The sequence below is a fragment of the Phasianus colchicus genome, chromosome 5 (assembly GCF_987193195.1).
Source record: "Phasianus colchicus chromosome 5, bPhaCol1.hap1.1, whole genome shotgun sequence".
Taxonomy (NCBI): Eukaryota; Metazoa; Chordata; class Aves; order Galliformes; family Phasianidae; genus Phasianus; species Phasianus colchicus.
This window is the reverse complement of record NC_143440.1, coordinates 39617530-39638633: the sequence shown is the minus strand read 5'-3', so window position 1 is coordinate 39638633 and position 21104 is coordinate 39617530. Positions and strand designations below refer to the sequence as shown.

At 46.6% G+C, this 21104-nt stretch overlaps 1 protein-coding gene across 8 annotated transcripts in view; it reads right to left on the bottom strand.

Moving 5' to 3' along the window:
* IFT43 (intraflagellar transport 43) overlaps nucleotides 1-20590 on the bottom strand; it is a 54380-nt gene extending 33790 nt beyond the window's left edge. Inside the window, exons 1-4 of one of the 8 annotated variants that reach the window (XM_090141400.1) lie at nucleotides 19654-20590; nucleotides 18463-18552; nucleotides 12113-12142; nucleotides 2487-2554 (exon numbers count right to left, since the gene is read on the bottom strand). In XM_090141400.1, the coding sequence (XP_089997526.1) occupies nucleotides 2487-2554; nucleotides 12113-12142; nucleotides 18463-18552; nucleotides 19654-19787 (322 nt within the window). In that variant the 5' untranslated portion in view covers nucleotides 19788-20590. The other 7 variants (XM_090141402.1, XM_090141401.1, XM_090141405.1 and 4 more) reach the window with 7 other exon arrangements.
* Nucleotides 20591-21104: the final 514 nt, after the last annotated feature.

Below are 21104 nucleotides of genomic sequence, written 5' to 3'. Positions count from 1 at the left end.
CCTAACTTGCAGTAGTCTGAGACAGCACAAGTCTAATGGAAGGAATCAGCAAGATGGTGAAAATATTTGGAAGTTCACCTTGGTATGAGAAGAGCTGGATGGGTAAGGGCTGAGAAGGAAGCAGCAAAGGTAGAAAAACAGAAAAAACACACCACAAATTAAATTCTACTCTAACAGGTACCCAGTGGAAACACAGAGAACAATTTCAAGTAATCATTTCAAACTGATAAAACTTGGAACTAGAAATACTGCAAAAAAGAGTAAAAAAGCCCTGCGGGGAAAGCAATAAGTATGCAGTTTTAACTGGCTGAATCTGTCAGAAACAGAACAAAAAGCTTATATCTCAAATAAGGAAGAGAATAATGCACAGGCAGAGACAGGACTTCCCCAAGTGGCTGCAGTATCCCATCTACCTAAAATATGTTCGCACAACACAGAAAATCTAACTGCAGTCACTGCTCACCCTCATTTCCTAAGCAAAATATCACAGCATGTATTGCTATCAGTTCAAAATTACTTAAACAAACTTACTTAAAACAATATACTTCCAAGTGTAGGCTGAGTTACATTGGCATAAGAGCCCTTTATGGCTGCATCAGATATGTTAATAGAAACACGTTATTCTAGTGTATCGATAGCTATCCCAGTGAAATTGGAGCAATGACTTGATAGTCTTTCAAACTGAGACAAATTGGTAGAAAAGCTATGGGGAGATAAAGCCTGAGAAAACAGAAACAAGAAAGCTACAGCAACATTGGTATGACATCAGCCCATCGATGACTCAGACTTTTCACATGAAGGTTCAACTCTGGGATATGTCACAAGGACAGCCTTACAGGCCAGCATCTCAGGCTTCTGAGGGAAAGGAAAAGAGATCAGCCTATCAAGAATCTGCAGCTGAAGGAAATAAATGACAGGGGAAAAGCTGTACAAAAGCCTCATCCTTCCTACAACTAAAGAATGTCAGAGCAAACCTTCTCTTCATAAAATTTATCTCATAAAAGCTCTTAATACAAAGGAAGAGAATTTACTGTCAAGTGTGACACAGTACTATATGCATGAATGAGCAAGGGGCATGTCTTCATCTTATGTCCCACTAGGCAGGGTCCTTTGAGTAGAAAAGTCTGCAGCCCTTGCTCTGCTTCCAATCTTGTAGGAGTGTTTACTCCAAGCACCTGGTATATCCATAATCCATGCAATTGGGATGCTGGAGGAGCACTGCTGATAACTACTGCTCCAAATCTATCTGATAAGGCTCAAGTTAAACCACAGAAAACATCCTACAGCAGCACATAGCACAGTGCCATTATATTAGGAACCTGAGCATTGTCCTTCAGGGCACATTAGGTTCAGCTCTGAATAACTGAATTAGCTCCTATCCAGTCCCTCACATAGCCACCAATTACATGATTTATTTTTCCTAAGCAACGCAATTCACCCTTGTTCTTTACTATCACATTTCCATAAGCTTCAGCTTGGTTCTACAAAGGGCTGATATATTCTTTGGAGACAAAGAGCGAGTCATAATTTTACCAAAAAAGTACTGTTTTCTAGAATGTAGACCATCTTTCTCAGCTCCCAGGAAATACCAACTGTGTAACAGGTCTCTAGATGTGCTGTCCCATTCTAAAGGTTCCAAGAAAGAAAATATGTAACTTTTTCCAGAAATCGGTGTCTACAAAACACGTCCAGACAAATGCACTCTTACTAAAGGCCTTAATATATACAAGCAAACTCACACCACTCAATGGCAGAGCCCTTCAAGTCCTGTGAATAGCAAGTGTACAATACAAGCAAGGTAACTTTACAGATCGATAAGTAACAAATAGATTGAGACCTCCTTCTGGTCTGAACTGCCCCTTAGTTCTGATATCCATCCTATTACCATATCTGGGTATTTCTCTTCATGTGTCCTTCATAAGAATCAGACTTTTCAACATACATTCTACAATTTGAATAATTTTTTCTTCCATCTCTTCTCTCGGACCACCTCCATCCATCTCCATTATACCACAAGCCCATACACACATAAACATTAACAAATTTCATCTTTACCATCAAGGATAATCACTGAATCCTGAACAGTTCATTGCATGCTTGTCAGTGGGTCACTGACATGCGTCACTCTCCTGGAAAGGACGTGGACAATCAAATCCCACCCCCAGCTTCTGTATTTAACATTCTTATTGACTCCTTCCAGGAATCCCACATGGACTATACCAGGTGAGGAACACACTGCCTCCTCCAGACAGCGATGTAAACGCACTTCATAGCCCAGACAGATCAATCAACACAGAGCATTTGCTAGTGGAACGAAGCAAGAGCAATATCTCAAATGGTTTCAAGGGGTTACAAGGATATTGGAGACACCAACTGCAAGATCCAGAAAAAACTTTTCCAGTGCCTGCAATTCCAAAGCCCAACCAGTGACATTCAGTTAATCCATGCTGAAGCCCCTATTAATAAAGAAAGAGGTGAGAACTCACTTGGTAGGCGCCAGCACAGGATCGACTGCCCAGCCTCCTTGTCGGCGTGGGGGTTTAGGCGGTGGTTCCTTCAATAATAAAAAAAAAGAGAAACTTTTCAGCCAGCTCCTGCCAAGCCAACTCTTACATCAGCTCCACAAATACACAGGCAACTATTTACCAAACAGATGGAGAGATAATGCTTAAAGTGCTGCTTATTCATAAAATAAGAGAAATTTAAGATAGTTTTATACGTCTGTATAAGCAGGACATACACTGCTGATCAGGATTGACTGATACAGTCAATATCTTGACAAGCTGCAGGTCTGTGTGCCTTTGACTTGCTCAAGAGACAAAGCACAGCTGATCTGCAGAGGATATGCTGCAATCCAGAGCATGCTTCACTGGGAACACCTTCGCTACTGCTGCTCACAGTTCAAGTGGGAGCATCATGTTTTACATGTTTGCTAGGACACAAGTCAGTCAGCACACATTTTGGACATAGTATTTTAGATTACAAATCATTCCCTAGAAAGATCTGCTTTTCTCCACTGAATAAGAAGTCAGATGACAACTATACCAAAGACCTGTAAAGTTAGGCAAGATGAACCCTGCCATCACCACCTCTGGGACGATAAAGGGAAAGTTCACTTGGAGCTTATAGACACTCCCTGCTATTTTGTCTCGTGTGGCACTTGGCTGCACGGCAAGAGAAAACAGGAATTCGACTTGGGGCTCACAACAGGAATTTCCAAATACTAGGCCCACCATGTGAGAACTGCCCAATGCCTTCTGTAGTTTGGGGCCCAGCCCACTGCCTGAAGCACCTCATGCAGCAGTAACTTCAGTATTCTACACAACATGCAATGCCGAAAGCAGTAGAAGTAAGTTGAACCCAGTGGATGAATACTTATATATAGCTCCTGATTATCACAGAATCGTATAATCATTAAGGTTGGAAAAGACTGCTAAGATCATCCAGCCCAACCATCACCACCGTGCCCACTAACCATGTCTCTCAGTGCCACATCTACATGGCTCTTCAACACTTCCAGAGATGGTGATTCTACCACCTCTTGGGCAGTCTGTTTCAGCTGATGATGCCCAGCTGCAACAGACTCATGAAGGAACGATCCTTCAGGATAATTGGGTAAAATAATGTCCAAAAATGGGGAAAACGTGGTAAATGCAAAGGAGTCTAATTTGGGGTGAGGGAAAGAGGACATACAGCTCCCAAAGCTTTTATTAAGAAAGCGAATGGGCTGGTTGACTCCTGAGGATCTCTGACCTGACAAGGGGAAGCTTGCTTGTGAGGTGGGGTCAAACCTGAGCCAAAGCCAAATTGTCTCTTATCACAGATGAGGAAGGGGATGAACTAACCCCCAGAGGTGGGGGTCTCCCATGTTTATTTCTTGAAACAGAAGCATTGTTTGTGAGTGTGGGAAATGAAGAGAGCCTGCCAGGGGCAGCCACTGCCTGCTGCAGGGAGGGGGCACGACCCTGCATAGCTCCCTGATAGGAGCAAAAATAGTCATTCTCCAAAAATAAACAGGGAGCAGGAATGAGGCAGGAGCTGCAGTCCCAAAATACCAGCTTTCTTCGGCAAAGGGAGCACAGGAGGGCAGAGGGACAGGCAGGGAGCGTGAAACGCAGGAAACAGCCTCCTTATATGGGCTCATCCGCAGGGGACAGAGCTCAGTCGACTGGAATGACCATGTCACAGAATGTGAAGCCTTTGGGGGCCCAAGTGAATGAAGTTTTCTGATCTTGAAATGATTTCCCCAGATTCTTAAGATGCCAAACCAGAGAAGAGGCTACAGTGCCAAAAAAGGAGCATTTTGAATTCAGTTGATCTGGACACACCCAAAGCCCAGGAAAATGGGGAAAAACACACCACATATGGGCGTGCATGCCCACAAAAACATCCCTATTCCCATTACACACATCCCCACCTCAGAAACACACTCCCTCCCACACTGATCCTTCCCACACAAACAGCCCTTCTCCTTCCTTACCCTGCATCATCCCCTTGGTAGCCAGCAGGCCTTGCTCCTGAACACAAATGTAACCAAAGAACCTGGGCGTAAGGCTGAGGGAAAACACAGCATTTCCAAGGCACGACAGTGCACGAGCAATTTAATTAATAATCACCAAAATCCTTCTTCAGCTCCAAAAGAAGCAAAGTTGGGCACTTCAGATAGAATTGTGGCGAGAATGGCTCCCCAGCCCTTGCACAGGATGTGACTCCACTGTGTTTAGGGGGTTGGTTCCCATGTCTTCCCAGTTTTATAATGTATTCCCATTGATCATACGCATCAGGCAGCCCTGAATGTCTGGCAGATGCTGACAAACACTTCACATACACCTACAGCCCTTTTATTCCTCTTGCAATAAATCAGGTAATTCTTTTTGAACTGCCCACAGGAGCACTAGCAACAGGAAAGGCAATGTTACCTGTCAGCTGAGAATAAATAGTTTTTCTTTGTTAGTTGCCTGGAAAGTGCTATAATAAGGTCACATGCCACAAGCACTCCTGTCAAGTAAATAAACTTACCTTTCCCACTTCTAAAATGTAATTTACAATTGCAAATGCAACATTGTGCATTGCCATAATATGGTCACAGTTAGAGAAGTTGCAGCTGCAAGCAAGCTTGACACAGAAAGTGAGAAGAATGTCAATGCCAGAGGAAGCAGAGCAGAAATGAAAGATGCTGTTCTTCTGTCATGGAGTAAATGTGCTCCTGAACACATCTTCCTGATGAAAACGACTGTGGGCTTTAAAATGATCAGAACCTGTCAGTACTACCTGCCATATCAAAGGCAAGAGTTTCATTTCATGTACAAAACTATGCACCCAAAGTGATTTAGTGTTCAGAACACAGAGAATCCACAAACAGAACACAGAGCTCCTGACAAAAGAGTTCTCTCTCAACTGCTGCTGCTCAGTTGGTTTCACACCATTAACTAATCACTTGTTCACCATGGCTTGCTTTTCTGCTTGAGTTGTCAATTCCTTATCTCCAGATTTCCCTTATCTCAGTTTCTGCAGACTCTCTCTTTTTTTCAGGCATGTTGCCATGTTCTGTATCTCCTACTGATTTTTTCTCAGAAATTCAGTTTGGTGCCATCTTCCCGAAGGCAGGATTTCCCAGGCACTCTTACCAATGCTTTCATACTACCATCACAATCAGGATTTTATCTCCCATTTGGAAAACTACTGGCCTTGCTCAGCTTACCTGAATCCCATCTCTCTTTTATTAAAGAAGAAATTCTACCTCCTTCTTCAGGATCTTTCTTATCAGACAGATGTAAGATTCTAATCCAGCTTCCTCATTAAGGCAGAAATTTCCAAGCTACTTGTCGGCTCATGTCTGCAGCTTGGAAGGTGCTAGCTGGGTGTTGCTTCCCTCATGGAAGCAAATAACTGGAGGATCCAGTGATGCTTCTGTTGGGACCCACCATGACACAGGCAGATTATGGGCATTTTGGGTCCCTCAGATTCTCAGGAAGATCTGGAAATGTGGATTAATTTATCTTTACCAACATGACAACTCCTTTGAAACAGCAAGCACTCCATGCAGGGAGGTAGGGACTCAAATGACATTGACAGTACACAACAGAGGACACGCAATCTTTCTCTTGTGCAGTACATCTCCTTAAAATGTGTGAGATCTGTGTTCTCCATATACAAACATGGTGATATTTTTATTCGGCACGTAAGCACCTTCTTTTCATCCAATAATGGCCATGAAGCAGAAAGGAATATGGCCAGACCCAAGTTTCCGCTCCTCCAGCAAGTTGCCAGAGGCTCCCTGACTGCAGGAAAGCTGATCTCAGCAAACAGTCCTCACTAATTAGTTCTGACTGTTGCTCATTAAGGAGCTGTAAGTCAAACAGTCCTGCTACTTCTAAGCAGCCACATAACATTCACAACCTATTCACATCTCAAAGCACATATGATATCAAAAAGGGATCTGTTCCCAATTGTATGCAAGCCTTGTATTTTTGCAAAAAGTGGCCCATCTCTGCTGGCCTTCTTTATCACATCCATGGACTGCAGAAGTAATGCATCTCCTCCAAGGACTTCTGCACATCTACAGTGCCTAACAGAAAACACTGGATTCTCATTTCTTCCAGTCTGTTGTTCTTCATAGTCACTGACATCCCTTTATTAAGGAAAAGGCTATTGAGATGGAAACATTTCTTGGGGAGCTTCAAATATTTTGACATCTATCACAGCAAGTAAAGGAACAGCTCATCTTGTTAAATAGCTGACAAGAACTCTTCCCTAAAACAAGAATTAGCTCTGGTTAAGTAGCATGTGCACCTGCTAGGGAAGCTGTCATATGTAGTGTGTGATACCTTGTCTCAAGAGTTACTGTTCACCTCTGCATGAAAACAGTGCACAACAATCTGATTCTACCAGCAAAGGATTACCAGGTAGAAACCTCTCACAACCACAGTTACAAGGCCATGCCACTTCTAGCCCTCCAAGATGTAAATGTCTCTCAACCCACTTGCTTTTACCTTGTGCTATATACTGACAGACATTCACATCCACCTACACCCCTTCTACAGTTCTGCTGCCTTCAAATGGTCCTGGGAGCACTTGAAGCATGAAGAAAATGCATGGAAGGAAAAAGAAAAGCTGATAATAAAATTATTTTCCATGGGATTTTCAGGTTTTGCCCATAACCCAAATCAAGGTGGCCAAGCAGGAAGGATACCACTAAAAAAGCTGGGGAACACAGCTGACTAGAAATGCTATTTGAGTAGGTGTCATCAAAAGGCTTGAGATAATCTCAGGAAATTGAAAATAGCTGCCTTGCCAGCCAGGTACTTGGGGTACACAGGAGAGAGGCAGCAGGAGGCCTTGGGGAGCCTGGGCCACACAGTACTGGGGCTCTCACTGGGGAACTTGGCCTAATTAGGGAACAGAAGTTCAGCTGCATTTTTGAGATTCCTCCTGGAAATCTGGCCAACTTCCAGCTGAACGCTCCCCGGGAACAGGCTGGGAGCCCTGCTACTCTACAAGTAACCAGAAGGCCACTGGAGAAAACTAAGCAATCCTTGAGAAAAGGAAGCAGGTAAAAAAAAAGTCAGTGCTGCTTCGGATAGCGGTGGAGTGTGTTTATAAGCATAATGCAAGAACCCAAACAGATGACAGAGACTAGGACACACAGGGACATACTTAGCCCAGTCCAGAACAAACACACATATAGTAGGGTATTAAAAATGTGCACCAGCTACAGGAAATTCTGCCTTTGAGAACCCTCCCAGATTCTCAGAAATGCCAGTCACTTCAAGAGCTATCTACTGCCAGACCAGCCCACTCCCAGCTAAATGCCTAAGAAGGCAAAAACCTGGCAACAAACCATACACGAAAAGTAGCCTTACTCTGGTGAGAGTTCTTCTACAAGTTGAAGGTCCCAGGGAAGAACAGGATGCTGGAGAGAAAAACAATGCAGTAAGACTGCAGGAACTTTGGGATGTGAACTTTTTGTCCCAGTCATTCACCAACATTCTCTAGATCTTACTGTCATGCAAGTCATAGATCTAAAAAGGGTTTTAAGAGGCTGCATTGCAACTATACGTGTCTTCTTAAGTCATGAACTCTCTGGACTAGAGAGGCTGGACATTGCCTAAAACAGTGTCATTGTTTTTGCATAAATAAAGTCCCCCTACTGGGGGGGAGGACAACATCCAAACATGGATGACTGCATCCAATGTTTGGATCCTCAGTTCCACATTTCTAAGCAATGGACAAGAAATGTGGGGAAGACCACTAGGGGAGTGCCTGCGAGGCAAATTGAGACCAGACAATGGAATGAGTTCGGAGTTGGGTGCCAACCACTGTGCTCAGGTAAGAAATGGGTTAGGAAAATACTGCTCTGATTAAAGACCCTGATCACACAGAGCCCAAGGCCATGTCTACACCACAGGTGCAGACACACCTGCAAGTAGGATTCATGTGAGTCAGCTCCACTCTGTAAACAGTCTAGTTTTAGTTACTTCGGGTAACCAGGCTGTGCCACAGCTCAACACTGCACACCCGGTGCAGGCTGCTTCTCATCAGGGCGTCCCTGAGTCATCTGCACTGTATTTTAGGTTGCAAAGATATAAGCTCACCAAACTGGGTCACTCAGCAACACAGGTCTGCAATTGGCTTCACATTTCAGCTACTTAGAACTTGGATAGCTGTTCCTCCAACAAGCATTTATTGAAAACATTTGTTCTTGACATGTCTACTTAACCTAAAAAGCAACAGCCCATTTTTTCCCGTTCAAACCGTTTAAAAAGCACTGGGATCTAGAACTACAGAAGGACTTGGCTGCCCCTCTGGAGAGGTCAGATCTTCATTTCTTTGCAGTTGTTACCTTAAAGCACGTCATCAAATTTTGAGTGACCAGGAGGCATGGAAGTCACCAACCACCTAGTGAGGGGTCAAAAATCAGGTGTTCTCCCCCAGCAAAGGACTTCAAGACTACCTATGGCAGGTCTATCAAAACAGAGCTATAGGACAAGGTCCCAGCTGGATTCATTAGTCCGAGAACAGATGTCTCTCTGCTCAAATGTTAGAAAGTCCTTCACTGCAACCCAAGATTGCTTCCAGTTCCCTTCTGCAAAGCAGAGCAACTTCAAGAGAAAGGACTGAGAGCCTTCTCAGACCCAGAATAGCTCATAGTGAGAAACATGACTTGATGATCTTTAAGGAGGAAGAAGAGGGCAATAGAATCAGTATCTTCCAGCTTGGAAAGGAGATGGCAGGTTTGAACTCTGAATTTGTTTGCAAAACACGTGGTTTCAGCATCAAAATTAACACCTCCATCCCTGGTGGTCCCTGAAGAAAAAAGTCCTACTCTGTGACTGACAACTCCAAAGCACCAGGATGATGGAAGGGCTTGCTCTCCAACAACTTTGAGAGGTACCAGAACTCCACAGGACAGCAGGGTTTCAGACGCATTGCAGTTCCCAGCCTCTTTCTATCACCTTAATTCCCAGTCCCATATGACATCATCTGCAGACTACACAGGGTAGGGGCCTACCATGGGCTAAAATATTGATTTTGCTATGAGGGCAAGGTATCTCTGCAGATTTGTGTTTAGGGAATCCCCACAATTTTCCTGTGTGAAGTTCTATCGCTCCTTTAAACAGGGGCTAAAGCAAATTCAAGAAGGGGCTCCTCCAAGGCCCTAAAGCAAATCTGTGGCAAAGCCAGGAAGAGAACCCAGCAAAAATCTTGGCTCTCAGCTACTTTCATACTCCTGCTTATTCTGCCTCTGCAAATTAATTAAGATATTAGGATACACCCTTTTCTTATACCATTGATCAGCCTTGCGGCCTTTGGCTTCATGTCCCAGGCAGCCTTGGAAGGCACAGACAAATGAGTGACTCAACTGGCAAAAATTCAGATGTGAGATGAGTGGTTTGCCAGGGGATGCAAAACAAGTCTCTGAGCAGGCAGCCAGCCGGAGGGCAGGACTTCAGCAGGTACGCTCACATCAATGGCACCGACTGGGTGTTTGCTGATATTCTGGCAGCCACAAACTTCAGAGCAGCATGAGGAAAGGGACCAAATCCAGGAAGAGTTCAGATTGTAACACTCAGCACAGCCCAAAGGGAGTTCAGAGAAGGGTTACATGAGCCATCAGAGGGACAAAGAGGCCAACTTCGGACATGATTCAAGAATCCAAGTATTTCAGCTTGGCCAGGCAATGACTAAGGGAGGGATATAAAGCAACTAAACAGTTTTGGATCACACAATATAAAGTTCTGCTAATAACTGGTTTGGAAGGGGGCTATGATACAATTAATAGAAATCAGTAGGCATTTTAAACATACAAGTATTAAAAAGCTACAAGCAGACTACTGATCAGTCAGATTTCTGAATGCTCAGTTAACCATTTTGTTACCCTTCACAGGCATTTACAAATGGAAAAATACTTTTGAGCATGACCGTGCTGCTTAATAAGGTGTGCAGGAGTTATTCAGATAGGAGTGGTTTCAGAGAGGAGATTACTTCACATTAAGGAAAACCTCCTTGCCAGGCACCACTGCACAACACCCCCAAAGCAATAACAATTGTTCATGTGGAAGTCAAATCAGTTTAGTTGCTTTAATGAAATTGTGGAGCCAGGAGCAAGAAGGTGCCTGCAGCATGTGATTAGCCACCACTCAGTACAGCAGCTCTTCAGAAGCTATGAATTAGGGCAGTGCATGAAAGGTAGAATTAGTTCCAGTGAAACAACTGTAAGGACTGGGTTCACTGAGGTAATACATAAATAAATAAGAAAGTTTAAGACAATTACTATGAAAAAATTCTACTGGGTGAGTACTTCCCAAAATAATACCCATCTGCAGGTAGTCCTCTTTCCTGATCTTTGGAAAAGTGCTCTGGGTCCTGAAGCATCTGTCTCTGACTAATAGAATCAAAGAATGGCTTGGGTTGGAAGGGACCCCAAGGATCACGAATCTCCAACCCCCCTGCCACATGCAGGGCCACCAACCTCCACATTCAATACTAGACCAGGCTGCCCAGGGCCCCATCCAACCTGGCCTTGAACACCTCCAGGGACGGGGCATCCACAACCTCTCTGGGCAGCCTGTTCCAGCACCTCAACACTCTCTCTGTGAAGAACTTCCCCCTGACATCCAACCTAAATCTTCCATACCTCCACTTAAAACCATTTCCCCTTGTCCTGCTGTTATCTACTCTTTCAAAGAGTTGACTCCCCTCCTGTTTGTAGGCTCTCTTTGAGTACTGAAAGGCTGCAATGAGGTCACCCCGCAGCCTTCTTTTCTCCAGGTTGAACAAGCCCAGCTCCCTCAGCCTGTCTTTGTAAGGGAGGTGCTCCAGCCCTCTGACCATCTTTGTGGCCCTCCCCTGGACCTTCTCCAACAGCTCCCAGTGGATATAATAAACTCAGTGGATCTTTCCTAAAATATCATCTCTAGCACCATCAAGAGAAAACTGAACAGTACTTAATTCTTACAATAACCAAACACTGCTGAGGCCAGGATTAATGAGATGGGTGATACAGGTTTCTTTTCTGGCTCCAAACTTCTTGAATGGAGCTACTACACTACGACAGAGTTGGTGCTTCAGCAGAAAGAGTAAGAATATGGGAAAGGATGCTTTAAATATCTAACATATACAAAGAGCTACTCAAGCCAGGAAAGACTCACAGGAAATACACAAGCACACAATCCTGTTACTGCTGGCTGGCCTTCTCCTCTGGGGCACCAGTGAGACTTCATAATCTCTTAAAACAAGTTTTCATGTTGTGGGAGTAAGCTAAACAAAGCGGACAGCACATGTAGACTCAGACAGGCTCTGTAATCCATCTGCTACTCTCTGTCCTGATTTTTAAATAAAAACAGAATGCCTTTTTAATGGCCACACATAGGTCTGTGATCAGAGTATATGAAGCAGCAGCTGATAAGAGTAGCTTCCAGATAATAAGACAAAAAATTGTCAGCAACAGGAACAGAAGATGCAGGAGAGGCACTGCATCTCAGGAATGACTTTGTCTTACTCTCTAGCACTAGGGTCCCCTCCTATGGTAGGCCCCAGGCACATCAATAGGTTAGCCTTACTAGTCCCCTTCAGAGAAGCCAGCATCTACCTAGAAAGCTTCTTGCCTTACATGGCCAACCTTTTCCTCAGGGTCTTCATCCTAGATGGATAAGGAGGGGAAAGGAGAGAAAGAAGTTAAAAGGAAAAGCTATGGAATTATGCACAAAATAGCTTGAAGATTGATATGAACTGTCCTGCAGCATATGCTATATAACCTTAATCACTTGAAGAAAGTGCAAAGTTGATCCCACTACTGTAAGGTTTTATATCCACAGTCATTTACACATACTGTGAGACCACAAAGCATGCCTGTTTGACTGGCAATGGCATGAAAAGTGGACAGCAATCATATCATTAAAAGGGATACTTAAAAAACAAAAAAAAACCAAAAAAAAACCACTACAAGAGCAAGAATATAACTAACCTGGTGTGAGAAAGTCCATGGTACTCAGGTAGGTAGGATACTAGAAAGACCTGAATGGCCAGACTCGTGCCAGTCCAGAAAAGATGCTGGAACTGTCATACTGGGAGTTATTTACCATAGCTGACTGTACCCCTTTTTTGGAAGACATTCTGAGCAAAGTCAAATTCTCCACTTGTTGTGGTAGCTGCAGCAGTTATCTTGAGATAGCCCTAGCTGACAACAGCGTTCCCTAAGTATATGAACTTTAGTTAACCCTACTGTAGAAGGGAACAGCTTAGTTATAAGGCAGATGAATAACTACATAAAGCATCCTGTTAATCACCATGAAACTTGTGAACTAGCTGAGAATCTTTCTGGCCAACACTGCTAGAAAAAGCACAGCAACAACCGGTTGTTAGGCATCAAATGCATGGAGAAAGCAATTGAAGAACCCAGTAATCTCTACACAATACAAGCTCCTCTGGTTGTACAGATCCCAGGTGGTACAGGACTCACAGTCACACAGAAGGAAATCCTGCTGGACAAGAATGGAAAAATGCATTTAAATAACCACTTTTTTGAGCACTCTTCCATCCGGGTTTCATCCTTAGCAACTGACGTGCAGTTGTCTATTCGCTTGGTTTAGATAACCAGAGTCCTATTTAAATGAAGCTAGGATGTCAGCCTGAAGAATATGGCCAGAAGCCACTACCAGGGCATCTGTAAGCTGACTGGTAGAAGTCCAAATAGCTCCTCTGTAAAACGCACTAGTGGGAACATCTGCCCAGCACACAGTGGAGGCAGTTCAATATTTTGTCTGTACACTTGCCTATGTAAGATTTTTGAAGATAGAAACATTCTTTTTTAACTGTAGTCACTCAAGGACTACAACTATATAGGCATGCTTACAAATAACAGGTACCTGTTGTAACCTAGCAATGGTTGCGCGTGTGAGGGAAGAACACACTTTCAGAAGTGAAAGAACAGAGCCTTTCCTCAGGCCTGGGTGAAACATGCAGAGGAAAATGACAGTTCTGGACAAATTCTGCCATTATGTGAAAGTAACCCTTGTCCTGCCTGTAAGGAGAGACTCCCAGCACAGCCTGGTAAACCTCATCCTTCAGGCTGGCGTACTGCCTACAAAAAAGCAGTCTCTTGTGTTGCAAGAAAGACTCTGACAACATCACATAGGGTTTGTAAGAGCAGATACTCAAGAAAGTCTTGAACAAAGTCCCAAGGGAGCCTCTCCACTGTAGGATAAAGAGAAAACGGACTGTGTAAGCAGAATAACACAAAAATATTTTTGCATATGGATTTCTTATGGAAAAACAGATAGCCCACTCCTGCTGAGAAGACACAGAAAAGGAAAAAAATGCTGATATATTTAAACAGAAGGCTTTTCCACTCAGCTTTCCAAATCAATCTCCTTAAGAGCTCTGAATCTGGCTGAATATTTTATTTTGGTGAATGTCATCGAGCCAGCATTCAGGCAGCTGGACACAGCAATGCAAAAGCCAGGAAAAAAAGTTGACTTTTATTCTAGACAAGCATCCAGAAGACCTGGTAGAATGCAAGAACAAAGATTTCAAGAGATCTCATTGTATCATCCACCCCTCCCTTTGCACAAATAACACTACCAGCTCAAGTCTGTCTCATTTTGCCAGAAACCCGATAGCATCAAGATGAGTAAAAAGTAACACAGCAAGCCAGGGGATGGGAAAGTGGGAAAGGCCTCCCAGTGGAAAATGGATATATTACCCTTCTGAAAATGAATGTTTGAAATGCAGAGTTCCGGCATGCAGCAAGTAGATTTATCTCTAGGAATTCCCATTTACAGCATATTCCCCTGGGTGCTCAAGAAATGCCTGCTAATTTGCCAAGAAGCTCTAAAGACCAGGAACACGCACAACCACCGCTGCAGGAGGATGCTGACTGCACCAGTTACAGCAAATAATCATGTTCCTTCTTGCCTCCTGAAATAGTATACAGCTGCACTGTTGTTTGTTGGTACTTGTACTTCTGAAAAGGCAGGAATGCTCTGCATGTTAAGTGGTAGACTGTCAGCTTTATGACCATTAATGAGCTCCTCAAGGAGTCTGAATTTGAAGTTAATGCAGATAATTTCACACAGGAATGGGAGCTATCAAACAGATTTGGCCACAGGAATCAGAAACTAATACAGTTCAGGAATTTATTGCAGAAGAGCAAACAGTGCATATACACAACAGGCAGACAAAAAATACTAGGATATCGTGTTGCTTTATAAAGCTTGGGGGATGTATAGCAGGCTACAAGGCACAAGAGACTGCAGTTATGTCCAAAGGAACAGGTTTCCATGACACATTTGTGAAAGAAGACAGACAGTTGATGAGATGTACCATTGTTTGAAGTCTCTTTTTGAAGACAGAGTCCAGGTCAACAAAAGATCTGTGGTAATCTGATAAGATCTACACTCCAAGTCAGAAGATTTGCCTATTGACTTCAAAACAAAGATCTTTTTAATTATGCTAAATGAGTTCACTCCACAAAGTGATTTCCTTGTAGTAAGTCCAAAAGCTGAAACATGGACAGACAGGTACTTTCTGCTTCCTTCAAGCAAGCTGTTCCGACTGTAAAACACATCCAGAGTGGTTATCAGCATCAAGAAAAGACCAGAACGCCAGGACAAATGAGGTGTTCTCATCACAGATTTGAGCTGAGTGGAGGTTGGGTGAACTGACACAAACATTAAAATAAATAAATGAAAATCAAGATGACTCCTAAAACAGTCCTAAAACCCTGAGGTACTACCAAGGACAGAATCACTATCCCAAATGAAAAACTTCCCACAGAGGTGTCAATACAACAAAGGCTTAGCACAAACCTCTGCCTTCAAAATTACTAACAGGATTAAAATCTGCTGGGCTGAAATAATTACATGGAACCTCCTCCACTATGGTCAGCCCTAGTAAAAAAAATAAATAAATACAGCAGGTTGTTTTTCTGCTGTCATTGTTTTTGTTTTGTAGTTTCTTTTAGTAATGCTCCTTGAAAAGGCTTCAAGATGACCAGTGAGCTGAATGAGACACCCATTGTAACAGCTGACCCCACACTTTTGAGATGAGCCACGCTTCCAGAAAAGTAGAACACAGTTGCCAGCCCAGGGTGAAGGAAAACACAAGATTAATTCTATTAAATGCTCTTTTTCTTATCAACCATGGCCGTGTATGAAAGGCTTCCAATTCCAGAACAGAGGAAAAGGCTGAGGATACAATGCATTTTGTCTCTTCTCCTGTAGCTCGAAGGTTTTCAGTTAACAGCAAACAAAGAACTGTCCGAAGGGAGACTGTTGACAGACATCTTCCTGATGGTTAAGATCCAGCAATAACATATCTGAACTGTTTAAGGCGTGGAAGGCCTCACCCTTCTGCTGCTGAAAAGCTCACTGCCTTCAGTCAGAAGATTCTATTTCTTATTCGTCTCCAGGGATGTCCAAGGATTGGAACCTTTATGATCTCTCCACAACTGTTACAATGCCTGTGACATTAGCCATACTAAGCACAACCACACTAAGTTACCATCTATCAAGCCCTACCTGCAGCAGCCCTACCACATGCTTCCATCCTTTTCCAGGCAGGGAATCAGTTCATAAAGGAGGACAGCCAATTGTGGTGAGAGAACAATTAGAGTGAGCCACTCTCACCTGGAAGCAAACCAGTGTTAACACCCGCTTGCCCCACCAGCTAGCTTCTAAGATTTTCTTTGCCTATAAGTCCCATTGTTACTTTGGTTTTTTAAATTACCAAAATAAATGCATAAAAAGCTACATTTGCTTTGCAAACATCTAGCATCTCCTGTCAGGCCTTTCTAGTGCTTCAATGACAGATGGAAGAAAGCACAGATGAAACCACCTGCTGCTGAGGTCTCTTGCCAATTGGGAGTGTCATAGGACTCACTGGTAAAGCAAGATCACCTCTTATCTCCTGAGCTTCTTCACAGGGTACATTCAGCTCTTTATTATGCAAGAGCTGAGATTTTTTCAAGGGAGCCTTCCTGTACTAAAAGGGAACTTAATAAGCAGGAGGAAGACTGACTTTGTATACAGTCTGATAGTGATACAAGACACTGGACAAGACAAGGGCAAATGGTTTTAAACTAAAAGAAGGGACATTTAAGTTAGATACAAGAAAGAATTTTTTCAACTCAGAGGGCAGTGAGGCCCTGGCACAGCTGCCCAGAAGTTGTGGGTGCCCCATCCCCGGAGGTGCTGAAGGCCAGGCTGGATGGGGCCCTGGGCAGCCTGAGCTGGTGGGGGCAGCCCTGCACATGGCAGGGGCTGGGACTGGGTGGGCTTTAAGGCCCCTTCCCACCCAAGGCACATGGTGATTTTAGAATAATTTCAGCTAGCCACGTGAAATAGACACCGATGACTGCCCAGCCTCAACTGGATGAGAGACATCTTGGCGAGTATCAGTTATTCCTCTTACTGTAAATATTCTTCATTCTCCCAGTATCTTTTTGGCAGCGCCAAAAAGAGTTGGTCTGAGTTGCCAGTGAACAGTGATTTAACTCTAGAAACCAGAGCACTCAGTTTTCTCCTGAGGTGGCAGGGAAGCAGAACAGAGGATGAACCCTATAGAGTTTAGGCCTGTCCTTAGTATGGGCCTTTCCTTCCACAAATTCCCTCCCAGAATTCCTCCTGACTTCCTAGCATATCCAAGGGGAGAAGAACATGTAGGTGGGAAGAGATGATTCTGTTATGCTGATCAAAGGAAAAAAGGAGCATACTTTCTTCGGGGGGTGGGGGAAGGGGAAAAGGGGAAAAAAAAAAAAAAAAAAGGATATTCAGTGTAATTGTAAGACACGCTGTAATGGTATGTTTTCAACAACAGAGCAGGGACTCAAAGGAAACAAATCCCCAGAAAATACTTTGGGACTGATGAGTGTGATACAGCAACTCAGTATAATGTGAGAGTTCCATCATGACACAGAGCAGCAGCCACTCCTAAGACAGAAGGCCCAGGGCTCAGAAACTTGAAGTTCAGTTGGTATCTGAGTTCTCAACAAAGCAAATTGGTCTTGCAGTTCAAAGAAACCAAGGATATGGTATGCTGAAAATTGATACACAGGCACTGCAAAAACCAAAGTATTATTCTCATTTACAAATTTACAAATATCACAGTCAGTAAACTGAAAGTCTTAGGAGCTTTTTGTCCATTGACAGGTGACAGGGAGAACACTGTATGTCTTTTCTTGACTGGTGCTCACTTTGGCAGGAAATGCCTAATGGGAGCCATGTAAACATCACAGAGAGTGAACTCCCAGGTAGAATTTGAGGATTCTGCAGCACTAAGCAAGATATCAAATCAAAAGGTTCAGCTCTTATCTTCCTTGTTATTACAGGATAGTGCCTCACCCTCCTGTGAGAGAAGGGTTCCAGGCAGCCTTCTACTTTTTGAAGAGCTACTGACAAGAACAGACTCTGAACAAAAGTCCATCTCCAAAGTCAAACAGGAAATGAATTTGCACATTATCACAAAGCCTCACATGCTGCAAAGCTGGCTCCTAGCATGACCTCTGTAGCCTGTGAGCAGAGGAATGGAAAAATACCGTTGCTATACAAGCTTGATACTGACCACCAGAAACCGTACTCTGGCTCCTGTGGAAGCCAGATGCAAACGAGAAGTATCTGCTTACCTATACTCTCTGCCTTGCTACCACGGGTGGTGAAGCACTGGTAACAAAACAATAAGACCACGTGTATGTATGGGAAGATACGCATGGGCAGGAGGAAGAGGTCCCAGTCTGCTTGTTACTGCTCCATACCTCACCATGAGGAACCAGACCCCCATTTAGCAGCTCTGCGACCCCAGCACGTGGTGCCGAAGGCAGCAGGAGGGAAGGGGCAGGGCAGCCACGCGGGTCCAACTCTAAGGATAAACTTCGAAGGGTAAGCACGTAATGAGGGAACGAATCTCAGCAGACAATAACAAGCTTCCGTGAGGGACACAGCGAGGATCTCCCGGAGGGACACCCACCTCTCCCGCGGACGCAGAAGAGGAGTTCTTCCTGCTGAGGCTCTCACCAGAGAAGAGGTCCTGGCGAGCCCGCCGGCCCATCCTGGGCACCTGTGGCAGAGGGGGAAACGCAAAGGGACGAAAGGCACGCAGTTACCGACACGAACGGCTTCGGGTGGCCCGCAGAACGGCGGCCAGAGCCGCGGGAGAGTCGGAGGGGAACGCGAACGCCGCCCCCCGCCCGCAGCACCGCGGGCCCGCTCACCCCCGCCCGGCGGGGCGCCTCTGCCCGTTCCCGCTCTGCCTCCATCCGCCGCCGCCACCGCCGCTTCCGGCACTCGGCCCGCCCCGCGTCCTTAGCAACCGGCACCGGGCCCGCCCCAGCCCGGCCCCCCGCCTGCCCGGCCCCGCGGGTAGCGTGGCTGCGGATGGGCCCCGCGCGAGCTACACGCATTAAACAAGGTCCCGGCCGCCGGCGCTCTGCCTATGTGCTGCATTTCTCTGCTTTCTCTGACACCCCTCGCAGCCTCCAGCCATCCTCATTAGCTTAAGCAGCCACCACCCTCTAATTCTGCTGCGGCAGCCGAAGGCTGCTCCCCGCCCGTTGCTCCACGGGCAGCGTTCTGCCTGCCCGGCTTCGCTGGGAGCTGTGGTCCGGCTGGAGGCCTTTCGGAGCTCTAAAGACGTTGTGTCAGAGAACCCTCTTTCTGCCTCTTGTCTGCGTTTTCAAGCAGCTGTGCTGTAGCTGTGATGAGCCGAGAACTAAGTGATATGAGGTCTGTAGGCAGAGGCAATAGCTTTTTATGAGACCCACTGATGCAGCTGGAAAAAGCCATACACACAGCACGTCTGTGCCCGAAAGCTTGTCTATTTTTTCCAGCTGTATCAATTGCTCTAATAGAAGCTACTGTCTGTCCTTTTACGTTCAAGGAGCTCAGTAAGCGAGACGTGGTTTTCCTCCCCTGAAGCCAGGCCGGTTGGGCGCTGTGACACCGTGATCCCCCAGACTGCGGTGATTCTGTGTCAGTGACACACTCAGTACCCACACCAGGCAGAAGGGCACCACTCACTGTCCCCACACTTCACCATAGGAGCCACAAGCACGCAGCCCTGCATCTCCTGCCCCCTCTCCGACAGGCAGCCGCAGGGTGCTGCAGCCACAGGAGGGGTCAGAACAGGTCACAGAACAGCAGGGCCCGTGGGTTCACTCACCTGGCCACGCGGAGCAGGACTTGCAGAGCCCTCCAGCACCGTGCTGCTGACTGCTTCTTAACCGGGCCTATGAACAGAACTGTGTCTTGTCTTCCACCTGCACAGAGGAAGTCTGAGGAGCCTGAGAAAGTCATCACACCCGAGCCCTGCTCCCAGCCACCTTCAGCAGCACACGTAGCTGCGGCAGGGAGCCCGCACTTTGCTCAGTGAGAGAGAACAACGGCCATCTTAGTTGGGGTGCTGAAGGGCAGTTGGTGGGCTCTTGGCCTGACATGGGAGACTGCAGGCATCGTGTTGCTGCAGGGAGACACAGCAAGCCATAGCTGCCATAGCAAGAGACAGCTGCCCTACCCCCTCAGGACATCTCAGTCGCCCTCGTGCTGAGAAAGCTCCCAGCCTTGGGTGAGCAGCCAATATCATTCACACATCCATTGCAGTATGCCAAGATCCTTATTGACACCTACACCCGGGCCCAGGCATGGAGGAGCTGCCTTCATCAGCTCACAATTCCCATTCCTATCTCTGCACTGGCCAATAACTCACCACGTGGCACTGCGGCAAGTGAGCTGCAGCAGCCCGGAGCCACCAGTGCTACGGGTCAGCATGGCCTCCAATATGTGACCCTTTGAGTGCAATGCTTCCAGCCACCCTCTGAGCTCCCACAGAGCCTCTTCCACACCTGGCAGCTGCAGCTCGAGCAGGGGATCCCAGCAGCAGCAAATCCCCACCAGCCACGCTCCCAACTCAGATCCACGTTGCTGGAAAAGCATCTCCCCGGGCACCACGCTGGCCACAAGGGCGTTGGGCCACCCTTCAGCATCCCTAGGGCACACCCGAGCTCTCGGAGGGCCCGGCAGCGGGCACAGGGCCCGTGGGCTGCGGGCAGGTGGGGAGAGACAGGCGGGGCGGGTGGGCAGCGGGCCGTGCCCCGGGAGAGGAGCCCACGGAGGCCTGAGGGTGTGATCCCAACCCGCGACCCGGGCCGGGTGGGCGCCCGGGGCCGACGTCCTGCCCGCCGGAGCCCATCTGCGGGCCGCGGGCTCGCGAGGCGGCTGCCCCGGCCCCTCCGCCGGCCGCCAGCGCGGGGCCCCGCGGCGCCCACCAGCGCCTCTGGGGCCGCACGCCCCACTGGTCCCCGGCCCCTCCCTCCCCCGCTCGGAAAGAAACCGCATCGGGAAACTATTCGGGGTATTTCTGCCGCTTTTAACGCGATCTCGCCGCTCTGGAAAGGGGCGGAGCGGCGGACCACCGCGAAGGGCCCGGCCCCGGCCCGCCCGCCGCCAGAAGGGGGCGCCCGCGCGCCGCCGCCGCGGAGGCCGCCTCGGCCACGTCGGAGGGGCCCAGCCCGGGGCGCGGGGCCCGGCGCCGCCGTCCGCGCGGGGGGCGGCGGCGGAGGAGGAGGAGGAGGCGGAGGGCGGCGATCGCCGCGCGCCTGCTGAAGCCATCAGCGC